Source organism: Oncorhynchus kisutch, linkage group LG23 (genome assembly GCF_002021735.2).
Source record: "Oncorhynchus kisutch isolate 150728-3 linkage group LG23, Okis_V2, whole genome shotgun sequence".
In the NCBI taxonomy this organism is placed as follows: domain Eukaryota; kingdom Metazoa; phylum Chordata; class Actinopteri; order Salmoniformes; family Salmonidae; genus Oncorhynchus; species Oncorhynchus kisutch.
The window spans coordinates 23,445,769-23,458,660 of NC_034196.2; the positions used below are offsets into that span (position 1 = coordinate 23,445,769).

General features: G+C 43.1%; 1 protein-coding gene across 2 annotated transcripts; it reads right to left on the bottom strand.

Moving 5' to 3' along the window:
• Window positions 1-158: 158 nt before the first annotated feature.
• pus1 (pseudouridine synthase 1) lies at window positions 159-7,752 on the bottom strand. Of its 2 annotated transcripts, none has more exons than XM_020458323.2 (6): window positions 7,578-7,752; window positions 6,689-6,921; window positions 1,844-1,981; window positions 1,550-1,652; window positions 540-1,237; window positions 159-342 (listed from the first exon to the last, which is right to left on the bottom strand). In XM_020458323.2, exons 2-6 carry the CDS (start codon window positions 6,887-6,889, stop codon window positions 304-306), a joined length of 1,179 nt encoding a protein of 392 aa, XP_020313912.1. In that variant the 5' UTR covers window positions 6,890-6,921; window positions 7,578-7,752; the 3' UTR covers window positions 159-303. The 2 variants fall into 2 exon arrangements, with proteins under 2 accessions (XP_020313912.1, XP_031658389.1); XM_031802529.1 differs by lacking the exon at window positions 7,578-7,752 and adding an exon at window positions 7,075-7,165 and having other exon boundaries at window positions 165-342.
• Window positions 7,753-12,892: the final 5,140 nt, after the last annotated feature.

Below are 12,892 nucleotides of genomic sequence, written 5' to 3' on the forward strand. Positions count from 1 at the left end.
GAAAGCTTTATAAAACACCATCATTCCTATCATTGCATCCTGTCTTAGACCTACATGTCTTATCAATTTGTGTTTGTTTCATGAAACACATCCAACTAACAAATCCTTACAAATAAAATGTGTTACAAAGATTTTACTAGAAAGGATTCACACAATGGTTTAAAAATAACAAAAATGTTTATTAAAATGTCTTCATTATTGAGTAAATCAGTGGCATTACTGACAATGCATTTCCATAGCAAAACAAAAGCTCATTCTTGAGATACAGCAAAGCAAAAGGTGTCTTTCCACTTGCCAGAGACTTCAAAGTGCAGAATCTGATCTATTACCCTCCTCATCATCCTGAAAATGGAAAATGGTTTTATGAGTTTCAAAAAAGGGAGGGTGATGGCACCTCCCAAAAACACAGCAGGTTTTATGAGGTCTGGGTGTTAAGTGCTTATAGTTGATGATTCATCTAATAATGTTAAACATTTTGTAGGACAAAGAACCACTGATAATTGAACTGGCAAATATATAATTGTGTTGTATTCACCCACCTGCTCCCTATCCTTATCCTGCGCTCCTGTTGCAGTTGCCTCAAAGTCATGTATGGGCAGTGTGGCCATCCAGCTAGCCATGGACCCTTCCTTGCACTCTGTCTCCACAATGCTGGGGTAGATGTGCTCCTCCTTGAAAGCCAAGATGGCCTGCTCCTCTTCAGTCCACTCCAGGCACTCATGGAGGCCGTCCCCACCAAAGCGCTTGTTGTACCTGTCAAAGTGCACCTTCTCCAGCACCAGGCCCAGGCCAGGGGCTTTGGGCACGTCCACTTTCTCCTCACCCCAGCTTCGCTTTAACACTTCGTCCCCCGAATAGCCCTTCACCACAGCTATCACCAGGCCGATCATCTTCCGGATCTGATGCATCATGAAGCTCTGGCCACGCACAGTAATCTCTGCGAACTCGGCGCCGCCACGCACAAAGGGCTCGCCACAGGACATCTCTGTGATGTAGCGGCGGGCGCTGGGGTCACGCGCGGCCTTCTGGGAGGTGAAGTTGTGAAAGTTATGGGTGCCCTTGTAGCTGCCAAACAGCTGGTTTACTCTCTGCAGTGTCTCTGGCTCAAGGCGGAATGCAGCGGAATTGTTGGTGTAATAGTCCTTTGGGGAGAAGGCCACAGTGGGGAGCATGTAGGAGTATGTGCGGGCATCACAACTGTTTTTAGAATTGAAGCCCCCAGTCACTCGTTTCAGACCTATAGGGACAAAAGATCACAAACGATGCAGAACAACATTGGTAACTAAACCGTTCTTGTCTTTAAAGTTTAATTTTTTATATAAATTGTTTTTATTATATGTTCAAGCCAATAGGCAGAATAAACAGCATTGGACAAACAACATTGCATTGTCAGTGCATGTCCAACACATTTTCACATAACACCTTGAATCAATTACTTCCCAAAAGGGACCACCAAGACCTCCTAGTCTTTATACAAGAACCATAGGCTGCTTTGTGACGGTTTTAGGCTTGTCTCCAACACATTTGACAGGAAGCAGTGCGATCTCACCCAGCACTCTGATCTGTGGTGGAAGATTGGAGTTGATCTTCTCCATCACGTCTTCAATCATCCACAGTTTTAGAGAGACCACTTGACCTGCTGCAGAAACACCCTGACAGAAAACAAATTAAGCTGATCACAAAGCAAGGTAATAACAATGAATTAGTGTTTGAGGCCACACAAAGTATATGTCTTTTCCTGTGCATTTAATTTCTTCAGGTATAAAACAAATGTAAGGATACTTGCTCAAGGGATGCATTTGGGCAGACAGCTACAAAGCCTTTCCATGCTTGCCTCCCATACCTTGTCTGTTCTCGCACATCTTTGGAACGACATTTTTTTCATGTCATCTCCATGGTTGTCTGGGATGCACCCAGACTTAATCAGTGCCGTGACCAGCTCATCCTCAATGGTTTTGAACTGGGAGGATCCAGCATTTCTCTGAAACACAAAACACAGCCGATTAAGTACATCTAAACGCAACATGCAACAATTTCAACGATTTTACTGAGTTACAGTTCATATAAGGAAATCAGTCAATTGAAATGAGGGCCTAATCTATAGATTTCACATGATTCGGCAGGGGCGCAGCCAAGGGTGGGCATAGAACCCCCCACTGGTGAGTCAGGCCCAGCCAATCAGAATGTTTTTCCCCACAGAAAGGCTTTATTGCAGACAGAAATACTCCTGTTTCATCAGCTGTCTGGGTGGCTGGTCTCAGACAATCTCACAAGTGAAGATGCCAGATGTGGAGGTCCTGGGCTAGAGTGGTTACACATGGTCTGCTGTTGTGAGGCCGGTTGGACGCATTGCCAATGGTAGCAAAATGAAGATAAAAATTCTCTGGCAACAGCTCTGGTGGACATTCCTGCAGTCAGCATGCTAATTGCACGATCCCTCAAAACCTGAGACATCTGTGGCATTGTATTGTGTGACAATTTTTTAAATATTTTTTTTATTTTTATTTTTTATTTCACCTTTATTTAACCAGGTAGGCTAGTTGAGAACAAGTTCTCATTTGCAACTGCGACCTGGCCAAGATAAAGCATAGCAGTGTGAGCATACAACAAAGAGTTACACATGGAGTAAACAATTAACAAGTCAATAACACAGTAGAAAACAAAGGGGGGGTCTATATACAATGTGTGCAAAAGGCATGAGGAGGTAGGCAAATAATTACAATTTTGCAGATTAACACTGGAGTGATAAAAGATCAGATGGTCATGTACAGGTAGAGATATTGGTGTGCAGAAGAGCAGAAAAGTAAATAAATAAAAACAGTATGGGGATGAGGTAGGTGAAAAGGGTGGGCTATTTACCAATAGACTATGTACAGCTGCAGCGATCGGTTAGCTGCTCAGATAGCTGATGTTTGAAGTTGGTGAGGGAGATAAAAGTCTCCAACTTCAGCGATTTTTGCAATTCGTTCCAGTCACAGGCAGCAGAGTACTGGAACGAAAGGCGGCCAAATGAGGTGTTGGCTTTAGGGATGATCAGTGAGATACACCTGCTGGAGCGCGTGCTACGGATGGGTGTTGCCATCGTGACCAGTGAGCTGAGATAAGGCGGAGCTTTACCTAGCATAGACTTGTAGATGACCTGGAGCCAGTGGGTCTGGCGACGAATATGTAGCGAGGGCCAGCCGACTAGAGCATACAAGTCGCAGTGGTGACAAAACGGATGGCACTGTGATAGACTGCATCCAGTTTGCTGAGTAGAGTGTTGGAAGCCATTTTGTAGATGACATCGCCGAAGTCGAGGATCGGTAGGATAGTCAGTTTTACTAGGGTAAGCTTGGCGGCTTGAGTGAAGGAGGCTTTGTTGCGGAATAGAAAGCCGACTCTTGATTTGATTTTCGATTGGAGATGTTTGATATGAGTCTGGAAGGAGAGTTTGCAGTCTAGCCAGACACCTAGGTACTTATAGACGTCCACATATTCTAGGTCGGAACCATCCAGGGTGGTGATGCTAGTCGGGCATGCGGGTGCAGGCAGCGACCGGTTGAAAAGCATGCATTTGGTTTTACTAGCGTTTAAGAGCAGTTGGAGGCCACGGAAGGAGTGTTGTATGGCATTGAAGCTTGTTTGGAGGTTAGATAGCACAGTGTCCAAAGACGGGCCGAAAGTATATAGAATGGTGTCGTCTGCGTAGAGGTGGATCAGGGAATCGCCCGCAGCAAGAGCAACATCATTGATATACACAGAGAAAAGAGTCGGCCCGAGAATTGAACCCTGTGGCACCCCCATAGAGACTGCCAGAGGACCGGACAGCATGCCCTCCGATTTGACACACTGAACTCTGTCTGCAAAGTAATTGGTGAACCAGGCAAAGGCAGTCATCCGAAAAACCGAGGCTACTGAGTCTGCCGATAAGAATATGGTGATTGACAGAGTCGAAAGCCTTGGCAAGGTCGATGAAGACGGCTGCACAGTACTGTCTTTTATCGATGGCGGTTATGATGTCGTTTAGTACCTTGAGTGTGGCTGAGGTGCACCCATGACCGGCTCGGAAACCAGATTGCACAGCGGAGAAGGTACGGTGGGATTCGAGATGGTCAGTGACCTGTTTGTTGACTTGGCTTTCGAAGACCTTAGATAGGCAGGGCAGGATGGATATAGGTCTGTAACAGTTTGGGTCCAGGGTGTCTCCCCCTTTGAAGAGGGGGATGACTGCGGCAGCTTTCCAATCCTTGGGGATCTTAGACGAGATGAAAGAGAGGTTGAACAGGCTGGTAATAGGGGTTGCGACAATGGTGGCAGATAGTTTCAGAAATAGAGGGTCCAGATTGTCAAGCCCAGCTGATTTGTACGGGTCCAGGTTTTGCAGCTCTTTCAGAACATCTGCTATCTGGATTTGGGTAAAGGAGAACCTGGAGAGGCTTGGGCGAGGAGCTGCGGGGGGAGCGGAGCTGTTGGCCGAGGTTGAAGTAGCCAGGCGGAAGGCATGGCCAGCCGTTGAGAAATGCTTATTGATGTTTTCGATAATCATGGATTTATCAGTGGTGACCGTGTTACCTAGCCTCAGTGCAGTGGGCAGCTGGGAGGAGGTGCTCTTGTTCTCCATGGACTTCACAGTGTCCCAGAACTTTTTGGAGTTGGAGCTACAGGATGCAAACTTCTGCCTGAAGAAGCTGGCCTTAGCTTTCCTGACTGACTGCGTGTATTGATTCCGGACTTCCCTGAACAGTTGCATATCACGGGGACTATTCGATGCTATTGCAGTCCGCCACAGGATGTTTTTGTGCTGGTCGAGGGCAGTCAGGTCTGGGGTGAACCAAGGGCTGTATCTGTTCTTAGTTCTGCATTTTTTGAACGGAGCATGCTTATCTAAAATGGTGAGGAAGTTACTTTTAAAGAATGACCAGGCATCCTCAACTGACGGGATGAGGTCAATGTCCTTCCAGGATACCCGGGCCAGGTCGATTAGAAAGGCCTGCTCACAGAAGTGTTTTAGGGAGCGTTTGACAGTGATGAGGGGTGGTCGTTTGACTGCGGCTCCGTAGCGGATACAGGCAATGAGGCAGTGATCGCTGAGATCCTGGTTGAAGACAGCGGAGGTGTATTTGGAGGGCCAGTTGGTCAGGATGACGTCTATGAGGGTGCCCTTGTTTACAGAGTTAGGGTTGTACCTGGTGGGTTCCTTGATGATTTGTGTGAGATTGAGGTCATCTAGCTTAGATTGTAGGACTGGCGGGGTGTTAAGCATATCCCAGTTTAGGTCACCTAACAGAACAAACTCTGAAGCTAGATGGGGGGCGATCAATTCACAAATGGTGTCCAGGGCACAGCTGGGAGCTGAGGGGGGTCGGTAGCAGGCGGCAACCGTGAGAGACTTATTTCTGGAGAGAGTAATTTTCAAAATTAGTAGTTCGAACTGTTTGGGTATGGACCTGGAAAGTATGACATTACTTTGCAGGCTATCTCTGCAGTAAACTGCAACTCCTCCCCCTTTGGCAGTTCTATCTTGACGGAAGATGTTATAGTTGGGTATGGAAATCTCTGAATTTTTGGTGGCCTTCCTGAGCCAGGATTCAGACACAGCAAGGACATCAGGGTTAGCAGAGTGTGCTAAAGCAGTGAGTAAGACAAACTTAGGGAGGAGGCTTCTGATGTTGACATGCATGAAACCAAGGCTTTTTCGATCACAGAAGTTAACAAATGAGGGTGCCTGGGGACTTGCAGGGCCTGGGTTTACCTCCACATCACCCGCGGAACAGAGAAGGAGTAGTATGAGGGTGCGGCTAAAGGCTATCAAAACTGGTCGCCTAGAGCGTTGGGGACAGAGAATAAGAGGAGCAGGTTTCTGGGCATGGTAGAATATATTCAGGGCATAATGCGCAGACAGGGGTATGGTGGGGTGCGGGTACAGCGGAGGTAAGCCCAGGCACTGGGTGATGATGAGAGAGGTTGTATCTCTGGACATGCTGGTAGTAATGGGTGAGGTCACCGCATGTGTGGGAGGTGGGACAAAGGAGTTATCAGGGGTATGAAGAGTGGAACTAGGGGCTCCATTGTGAACTAAAACAATGATAACTAACCTGAACAACAGTATACAAGGCATATTGACATTTGAGAGAGACATACAGCGAGGCATACAGTAATCACAGGTGTTGAATTGGGAAAGCTAGCTAAAACAGTAGGTGAGACAACAGCTAATCAGCTAGCACAACAACAGCAGGTAAAATGGCGTAGACTAGGCAACGGGGCCAACAGATAAAACAAGCAAGCAGAATGGAGTACCGTGATTAATGGACAGTCCAGCGTGCATCAGCTATGTAGCCAAGAGATCAGTGCACATAGTGCACATACAAGTGCACATACAAATGCACATAGGCACATACAAATGCACAATTTAGAGTGGCCTTTTATTGTCGATAGCACAAGGTGCACCTGTGTAATGATCAAACGTTTCATAAGCATCTTGATATGTCAGGTGGATGGATTATCTTGGCAAAAGAGAAATGCTCACTAATATGGTTGTAAACAAATGTCCGTATGGAAAATTCCTGGGATCGTTTATTTCAGCTCATGAAACCAACATGTTGAGTTTATATTTGTGTTCAGTATATTTAGAAAGCTGCACCTAAATGGAGGACTAGCTATTTTTATTAAATCATCCCTTTATGAAAATATTAAGATTAATACCAACCTGCATACCGTAGTAACCTTTGCCTGAATATGCCAAAAGCAGGACCACTTTTCTTTTGGGGTGTTTCCTCTCATTGCCAGTTGGTTCTACAGACTTCAGCTTCTTTCTGATGTGTCCATTCTCACCCGACTCTCCATTTCCTTCCTCCACTCGTTTTAGTGGCTTGATCAGCATATTTCCTGACCCTTCTTCACTCATCATCCACCGGATCCCTGCACACTTGTAAAGCCAACCTGGTGAAAACACAGATAGCTAGTTAAAGGGATAGTATTGTGAGTGAGCTAAGAGCTAGTTTCCACCCTGTTCCTTTAACCTAATAAATCACTTCATATCTAAAAAAATCCTATGAGAAGGGGAGTGAAGGAGACCAGAACGGAGGGAACAACCTTCTAAAATGAAATCCAGCCGTGGGCTTAAGGCTGAAATCGATACCTAGACCCTTATCCCTAGGTACTCTAGAATCACTACAGACAACATATCCAATCATTTCAGATCTACATGACTTCCTGCCTGGAGGAGGAGGAGCTAATGGTCATCATTACATGAAAGTTTACGAACATTAGAACACCACAACAATATGGATTCTCTTAATTTGACCTTCTTCCAAAGTAGTCAGATCATTTCGTTCAATTAGGTTTACTGTTGCTTCTGATACGCAACACTGGTGGACAAATATTCATAATTCCTCAAGTGTTAATTTAATGACATATAATAATGTTTTAAGTTCTGAAGATCTAAATAGGAGCCAGATAGCTATCGTTACCGATTCAGCTAGGCAAACTAGCTTCCTCACACAATAAATACAAATTGCCTATGGTTTGCTACCTAGCCAGCTAACTAGCTACCATGACCAGCAATAAATAGGAACAATCCTTTGCAGGAGACTCACGTGTGATCCACGAAAAATCGTTAAATACACGTCTTGCTTATAGCACAACTTTGGCAGTTAATCCATTTACGACAGCTGTACAATCTGAAACAAAAATGCAAGAAACCCTTTACAAGCTAGATAGCTATCACTGCAGGCAGCAACAGCGACACACATGGGCAAAATCAACTTTGACCTTCTCCTTCTTGTTCTATGATATAATGGCGGCAAACAAACGTTAAAGGTGCATGCCGCCACTTACTGTGCTGGAGTGTGTGGTCAATCACGGTTTACAACACAAGCTCCACATTTCTAAATCCTTCTACCTGACTCATTACTTCTGAGAAAAAAGAGCCCTACTAACTTCTAAAATCCCTTTCCAAACTCAATAACCATAGCCTTTCACCTCTCTTCAACATACAACAATATAACATGTTCCACCATTTCATCTACTATACACTCCAGACACAAACCATTCACATGCTTGCCAACCAGATGTGATGATGATTTCAAGCCACATTACAACCTGTGTTGTGATAATTGCGTTGTTTGCTCTATAACCTGTTAATTCCTATGCTTTGCAACTATGATATATAGGCCTAAAGGCCAAGATAATAAGAAGACACAGTGGCAGAATAAATTCAACCACACCTATGTTTTATCACAAAACCAGATAGTAACCTCTGTCCAGTGAAGTACACAAAGAATATTGCATGTACAGTAACAGACCGTTACATCACCTACAGCATGGCCAAGCAAGTTAATGTATCCGAAATGTGCAGACCACTAAACAACTATTAATTTAGAACAACAGACAGTTACCGCAAGTCTCAAAGAAAACAGAAGCTGCCTCCACTATTCTAGGACCATTTCAACTTCAACATTTCAACACCCACAAATCACCTCTGCTTAGTCTAATACAGTCACAACTAAACGATACCAAAAACAATTTAGTCCAATCAACATAAGCTAAATATGATGTGGCTGCCCATGGTTCTGATTTCTGTTTGAGTGCGCATGTGTGTGTGCGTGCACATGCGTTTGTGCAAGTAGAAAAACATGTTGACTCACCCTACTTGTAGAGAAACACCAATGCCATCCTCCTCTCTTTCAAGTTGACGAAACGGTCTATCACTCTGTCATACAGTAAAGTATTTATTTTTTAATGTCCTAGGCTACCTGGCTAAAATTCTTGCTCTCTAGCCTAACTTCCATTCTTGGGCAACGTTAGCTAGTTAACATTAGCCTTCTACATCTAGCTACAAAGGGAACTTCCATCCTCTCAGGCCAGGGGCACAACAATGTATGACATAATGGTTGGATCAGAATTGGCATTATAATCGTTGGCTAGTACAGCGGATAAAGTAAAAGCACAAGTCCAAATCCCTTTCTCCAGCCATGGCTAATTTAGGAAAGGGACCATTTTAGCTAGCTGGCAAGCTAACCACAACACAACGAGATAGAACAACAAGTTTTTCTGTCAATGACGAATGATCTCAATGGGATTTGATAGGACTGACACCAAATCCAAGTTGGCTTCCCTTGACACTTTTTTTTGGTGCACCAGGAGCATTCACAGTTGAGATCGCTTAGTTTAGCTCAACGCTGATTGGCTATTTATTTATAGTTTTTTTTGTCAAGGGAGGCCAGATGCTCGCTGGCTTCCCTTCCCTTCAATGCTGTGGGCTACAATGTCATACTTGTTTGTTCCCAGACAACATCAGATAGATGGCCTACACATAGAGAGAGAGAGGGGTGCTGTTTCGCTCACTCGGATGATTTCTCCTGTGAGATACAGTATTAATGGATGCCAAGGATACATTTCCTTGGCATCCATGAATACACGCCACTGCCACCAACCTTTCTTTGGAGGGCATATACAGGTCATTCGGAAAGTATACAGACCCCTTGACTTTTTCCACATATATATATTTTTTTTTTACCTTTATTTTACTAGGCAAGTCAGTTAAGAACAAATTCTTATTTTCAATGACGGCCTAGGAACAGTGGGTTAACTGCCTGTTCAGGGGCAGAACGACAGATTTTGTACCTTGTCAGCTCAGGGATTTGAACTTGCAACCTTTCGGTTACTAATCCAATGCTCTAACCACTAGGATACCCTGCCGCCCCATATTGTTATACCCTTATTCTAAAAAAATTTAATTGTTATTTTTTCCCCACATACATTTATACACAATACCCATAATGACAAAGCAAAAACAGGTTTTTAGAAATGTTTGCAAATATATTAAAAAAATACTGAAATATTAAATTTACATAAGTACTGAGACCCTTTACTCAGTACTTTGTTGAAGCACCTTTGGCAGTGATTACACCCTAGAGTCTTCTTGGGTATGATGCTACAAGCTTGGCACAGATGTATTTGGGAAGTTTCTTCTCTGCAGATCCTCTCAAGCTCTGTCCCTATTTTCATGCACTATCTGTGCCCACTAGAGTGCAGTAGATCATCACAGATATACTGTATGCCCATGAAAAGCAAGGGTCAGAGTTGAGGGCTCAATTCCATCAAATTTGCAGCCACACATGTACATTTCTACCCTCGGTCAAATACAATCACAAAGGTTTTTGATTAATGTTATAATGCGAAGTATACTCACCTCACAGCTCTCACCAGATCTCACAATAAGACACATCCGTAATTTGTAAGCAAAGACACTGAATAATAGCAAATAACCTTTTTGATTAAATCCTGTCATGACAGTGTGTTATAATAACAAATGTTATTCTTTTACCATTTCCCCCAATTCCCCCGCAATCATCTCCTATGTCTAATGGTGCTATACAGGTCACAAGTCTACTACATGTAGAGACGCCATGAATGACACATCAATCAGCATTATCATCCTTAATCAATAGAGTGAATTTTCCCTATTTCTATGTCAAACCAGATTATTTCTCCCAATTTTTCACAGCACCTTATAAGGTGATCATCTGACAAACTGCCCAGAGGAAGTTGTCAAACAGACTTAATATGGGAAAAGAACACAAGCAGCCACATTCCATTTCCACACAAGTAAAACCATTTGGTAAAATAAGTAGGAAACGGTGTGTGTGTGTTGGTGGTGGGAACCTGGGGGAGATAATATATTCTATTGTTTGTTTCAAATCTGAGATAATGGACATGACATGATATTTTACCCTGATGTTAAGTCTGCAACAGTCAGCCTGTCTGTATCTCTATCTCTCTCAACGGTAATACTGGGGACCCACTGTTCATGATGGATTTCAGTCCATCTGAACATCAATAAGACACCATTTACCTTAAGCTTTTACATGAACCTTTACATTGTATGGGAGTAATGTGCATTAAACATCTACTGCCCATTTTAAAAGCTCTGGGACTAGTTGATGGGCAGATCTCCATAACAACCCCACATCAGCTGAACAATGTCAGCCCTCCTACATCTTATCTGGCGTGGCAGAAAAGTTGCAGACCCCTGTTTTATTGTTTCCATCAGAGGTCTACACGAAACTATCTATTTTCCTCATTGGGGGTTGATGTATGAAAAGACACACTAATCACAGTGTCTATAAATAACCATAATCTCAGGCAGACAACAGGCCAGCTGTAAGAGACAGAAACCATCTCCTACTATAATCCACCTCCCCGAATAACTCACAACCCAGGGGTGATATTCACATTGACAAGATTTTGTACAGACTCGACTTCTTGGGGCAGTTTCCTGGACATAGATTACAACTTATCCTGGACCAAAAAGCATGTTCAATTCTGCATTGAGTGTGCATTTTATTCCAGGACAATTTTTCTTATTTAACTAGGCAAGTCGGTTAAGAACAAATTCTTATTTACAATGACAGCTTACAGGGGAACAGTAGGTTAACTGCCTTGTTCAAGGGCAGAATGACCGATCATTACCTTGTCAGCTCTGGGATTTGATCCAAGAACCTTTCAGTTACAGGCTCAATGCTCTAACCACTAGGCTACCTGCCACCCCTAGGCTTAACCTGTGTCCAGGAACCTGCACCCTTGGTTGGTATGATATCAGGAAATGTGGATCATACACTCACATAGGCCTAAAAATAATAAAGTAGAACTTTATAGAACTCTGCAACAACATTTAATGTATTATTTTTAGCTGCCACAGCACATGCTAATAGACCCTGATATGGTCATAGATAGCCTAATGGGTAATGGGGTGACCTGTGTTGAATCCACATCCATATCTATCAGAGCATGGGGCTCATCTCTCACAGACCTAATAATACCAGTATCTGGGGGGAATCCTCTGCATACAGATAGTGATGACAGTGAGGCTTTTAGACACCTAAAGCCGTATCGGCTATATCCAGGAATGCCAAAGTTCCAAAAGCTGTGCCTAAAATACTGTTTAAGAGATTCAACAAAATATTTTGCTGTGACTCTTATGTGGGTGATGTTAACAATATTTGTTGGTCTGATGTGATTAATAATTATTGATAAACATACACCTGTTAAGAAACTGACTGTTAGAACTGTTAAGGCTCCATGGATTGATGAGGAATTAAAACATTGTATGGTTGAAAGAGATGGGGCAAAAGGAGTGGCTAATAAGTCTGCAAATTGAGAAATGATGTGAATAAACTCAACAAAAAGAAGAAGAAACTGTATTATGAAGCCAAGATCAATGATATAAAGAATGATGGAAAAAACGTTGAAGTACTTTAAATTAAATTATGGGCAGAAAGACACATTCAACTCCATCTTTCGTCAAATCAGATGGCAAAACCATTTGATGTTGCCAATTATTTTAATGATTACTTTATTGGCAAAGTGGGCAAACTTAGGCAGAAAATGCCAACAACGAACAGTGAGCCACCACATTCATATATAAAAAAACAAATCATGAAAGAAAAGTATTTGCTAGTTTGAATTTTGTAAAGTTAGTGTGGGAGAGGTGGAAAAATGATTGTTATCAATCAATAATGACAACCCTCCTGGCATTGACAACTTAGATGGAAAGCTACTGAGGATGGTAGCTGGCTCTATAGCCTCTCCTATCGGTCATATCTTTAATCTGAGCCTAGAGGAAAGTTTTTGTCCTCAGGTCTGGACAGAAGCCAAAGAAATTCCACTACCCAAGTGTGGCCTTTACTGGTTCTAACAGCAGACCTATACCCTTGCTGCCAGCTCTTGGCATACTGTTGGAAAAAAATTGTGTTTGACCAAATGTTAAACAAATTAACAACAGACTTTCAGCATTCTTACAGAGAAGGGCACTCAACATGTACTGCACTGCACAAATGACTGATAATTGGTTGAAAGAAATTGGTAATAAGAAGATTGTGGGAGCTGTACTGTTAGATTTCAGTGCGGC

Excerpts from the sequence above, each read along its gene's own strand:
- pus1 (XM_020458323.2), bottom strand. The coding sequence starts at position 6,889 with ATGATGAGTGAAGAAGGGTCAGGAAATATGCTGATCAAGCCACTAAAA. Across the intron at positions 1,238-1,549 it reads ACCACAGATCAGAGTGCTGG|GTCTGAAACGAGTGACTGGG; the intron begins GTGAGATCGCAC and ends TTGTCCCTATAG. Across the intron at positions 343-539 it reads AGGATAAGGATAGGGAGCAG|GATGATGAGGAGGGTAATAG; the intron begins GTGGGTGAATAC and ends TTCCATTTTCAG.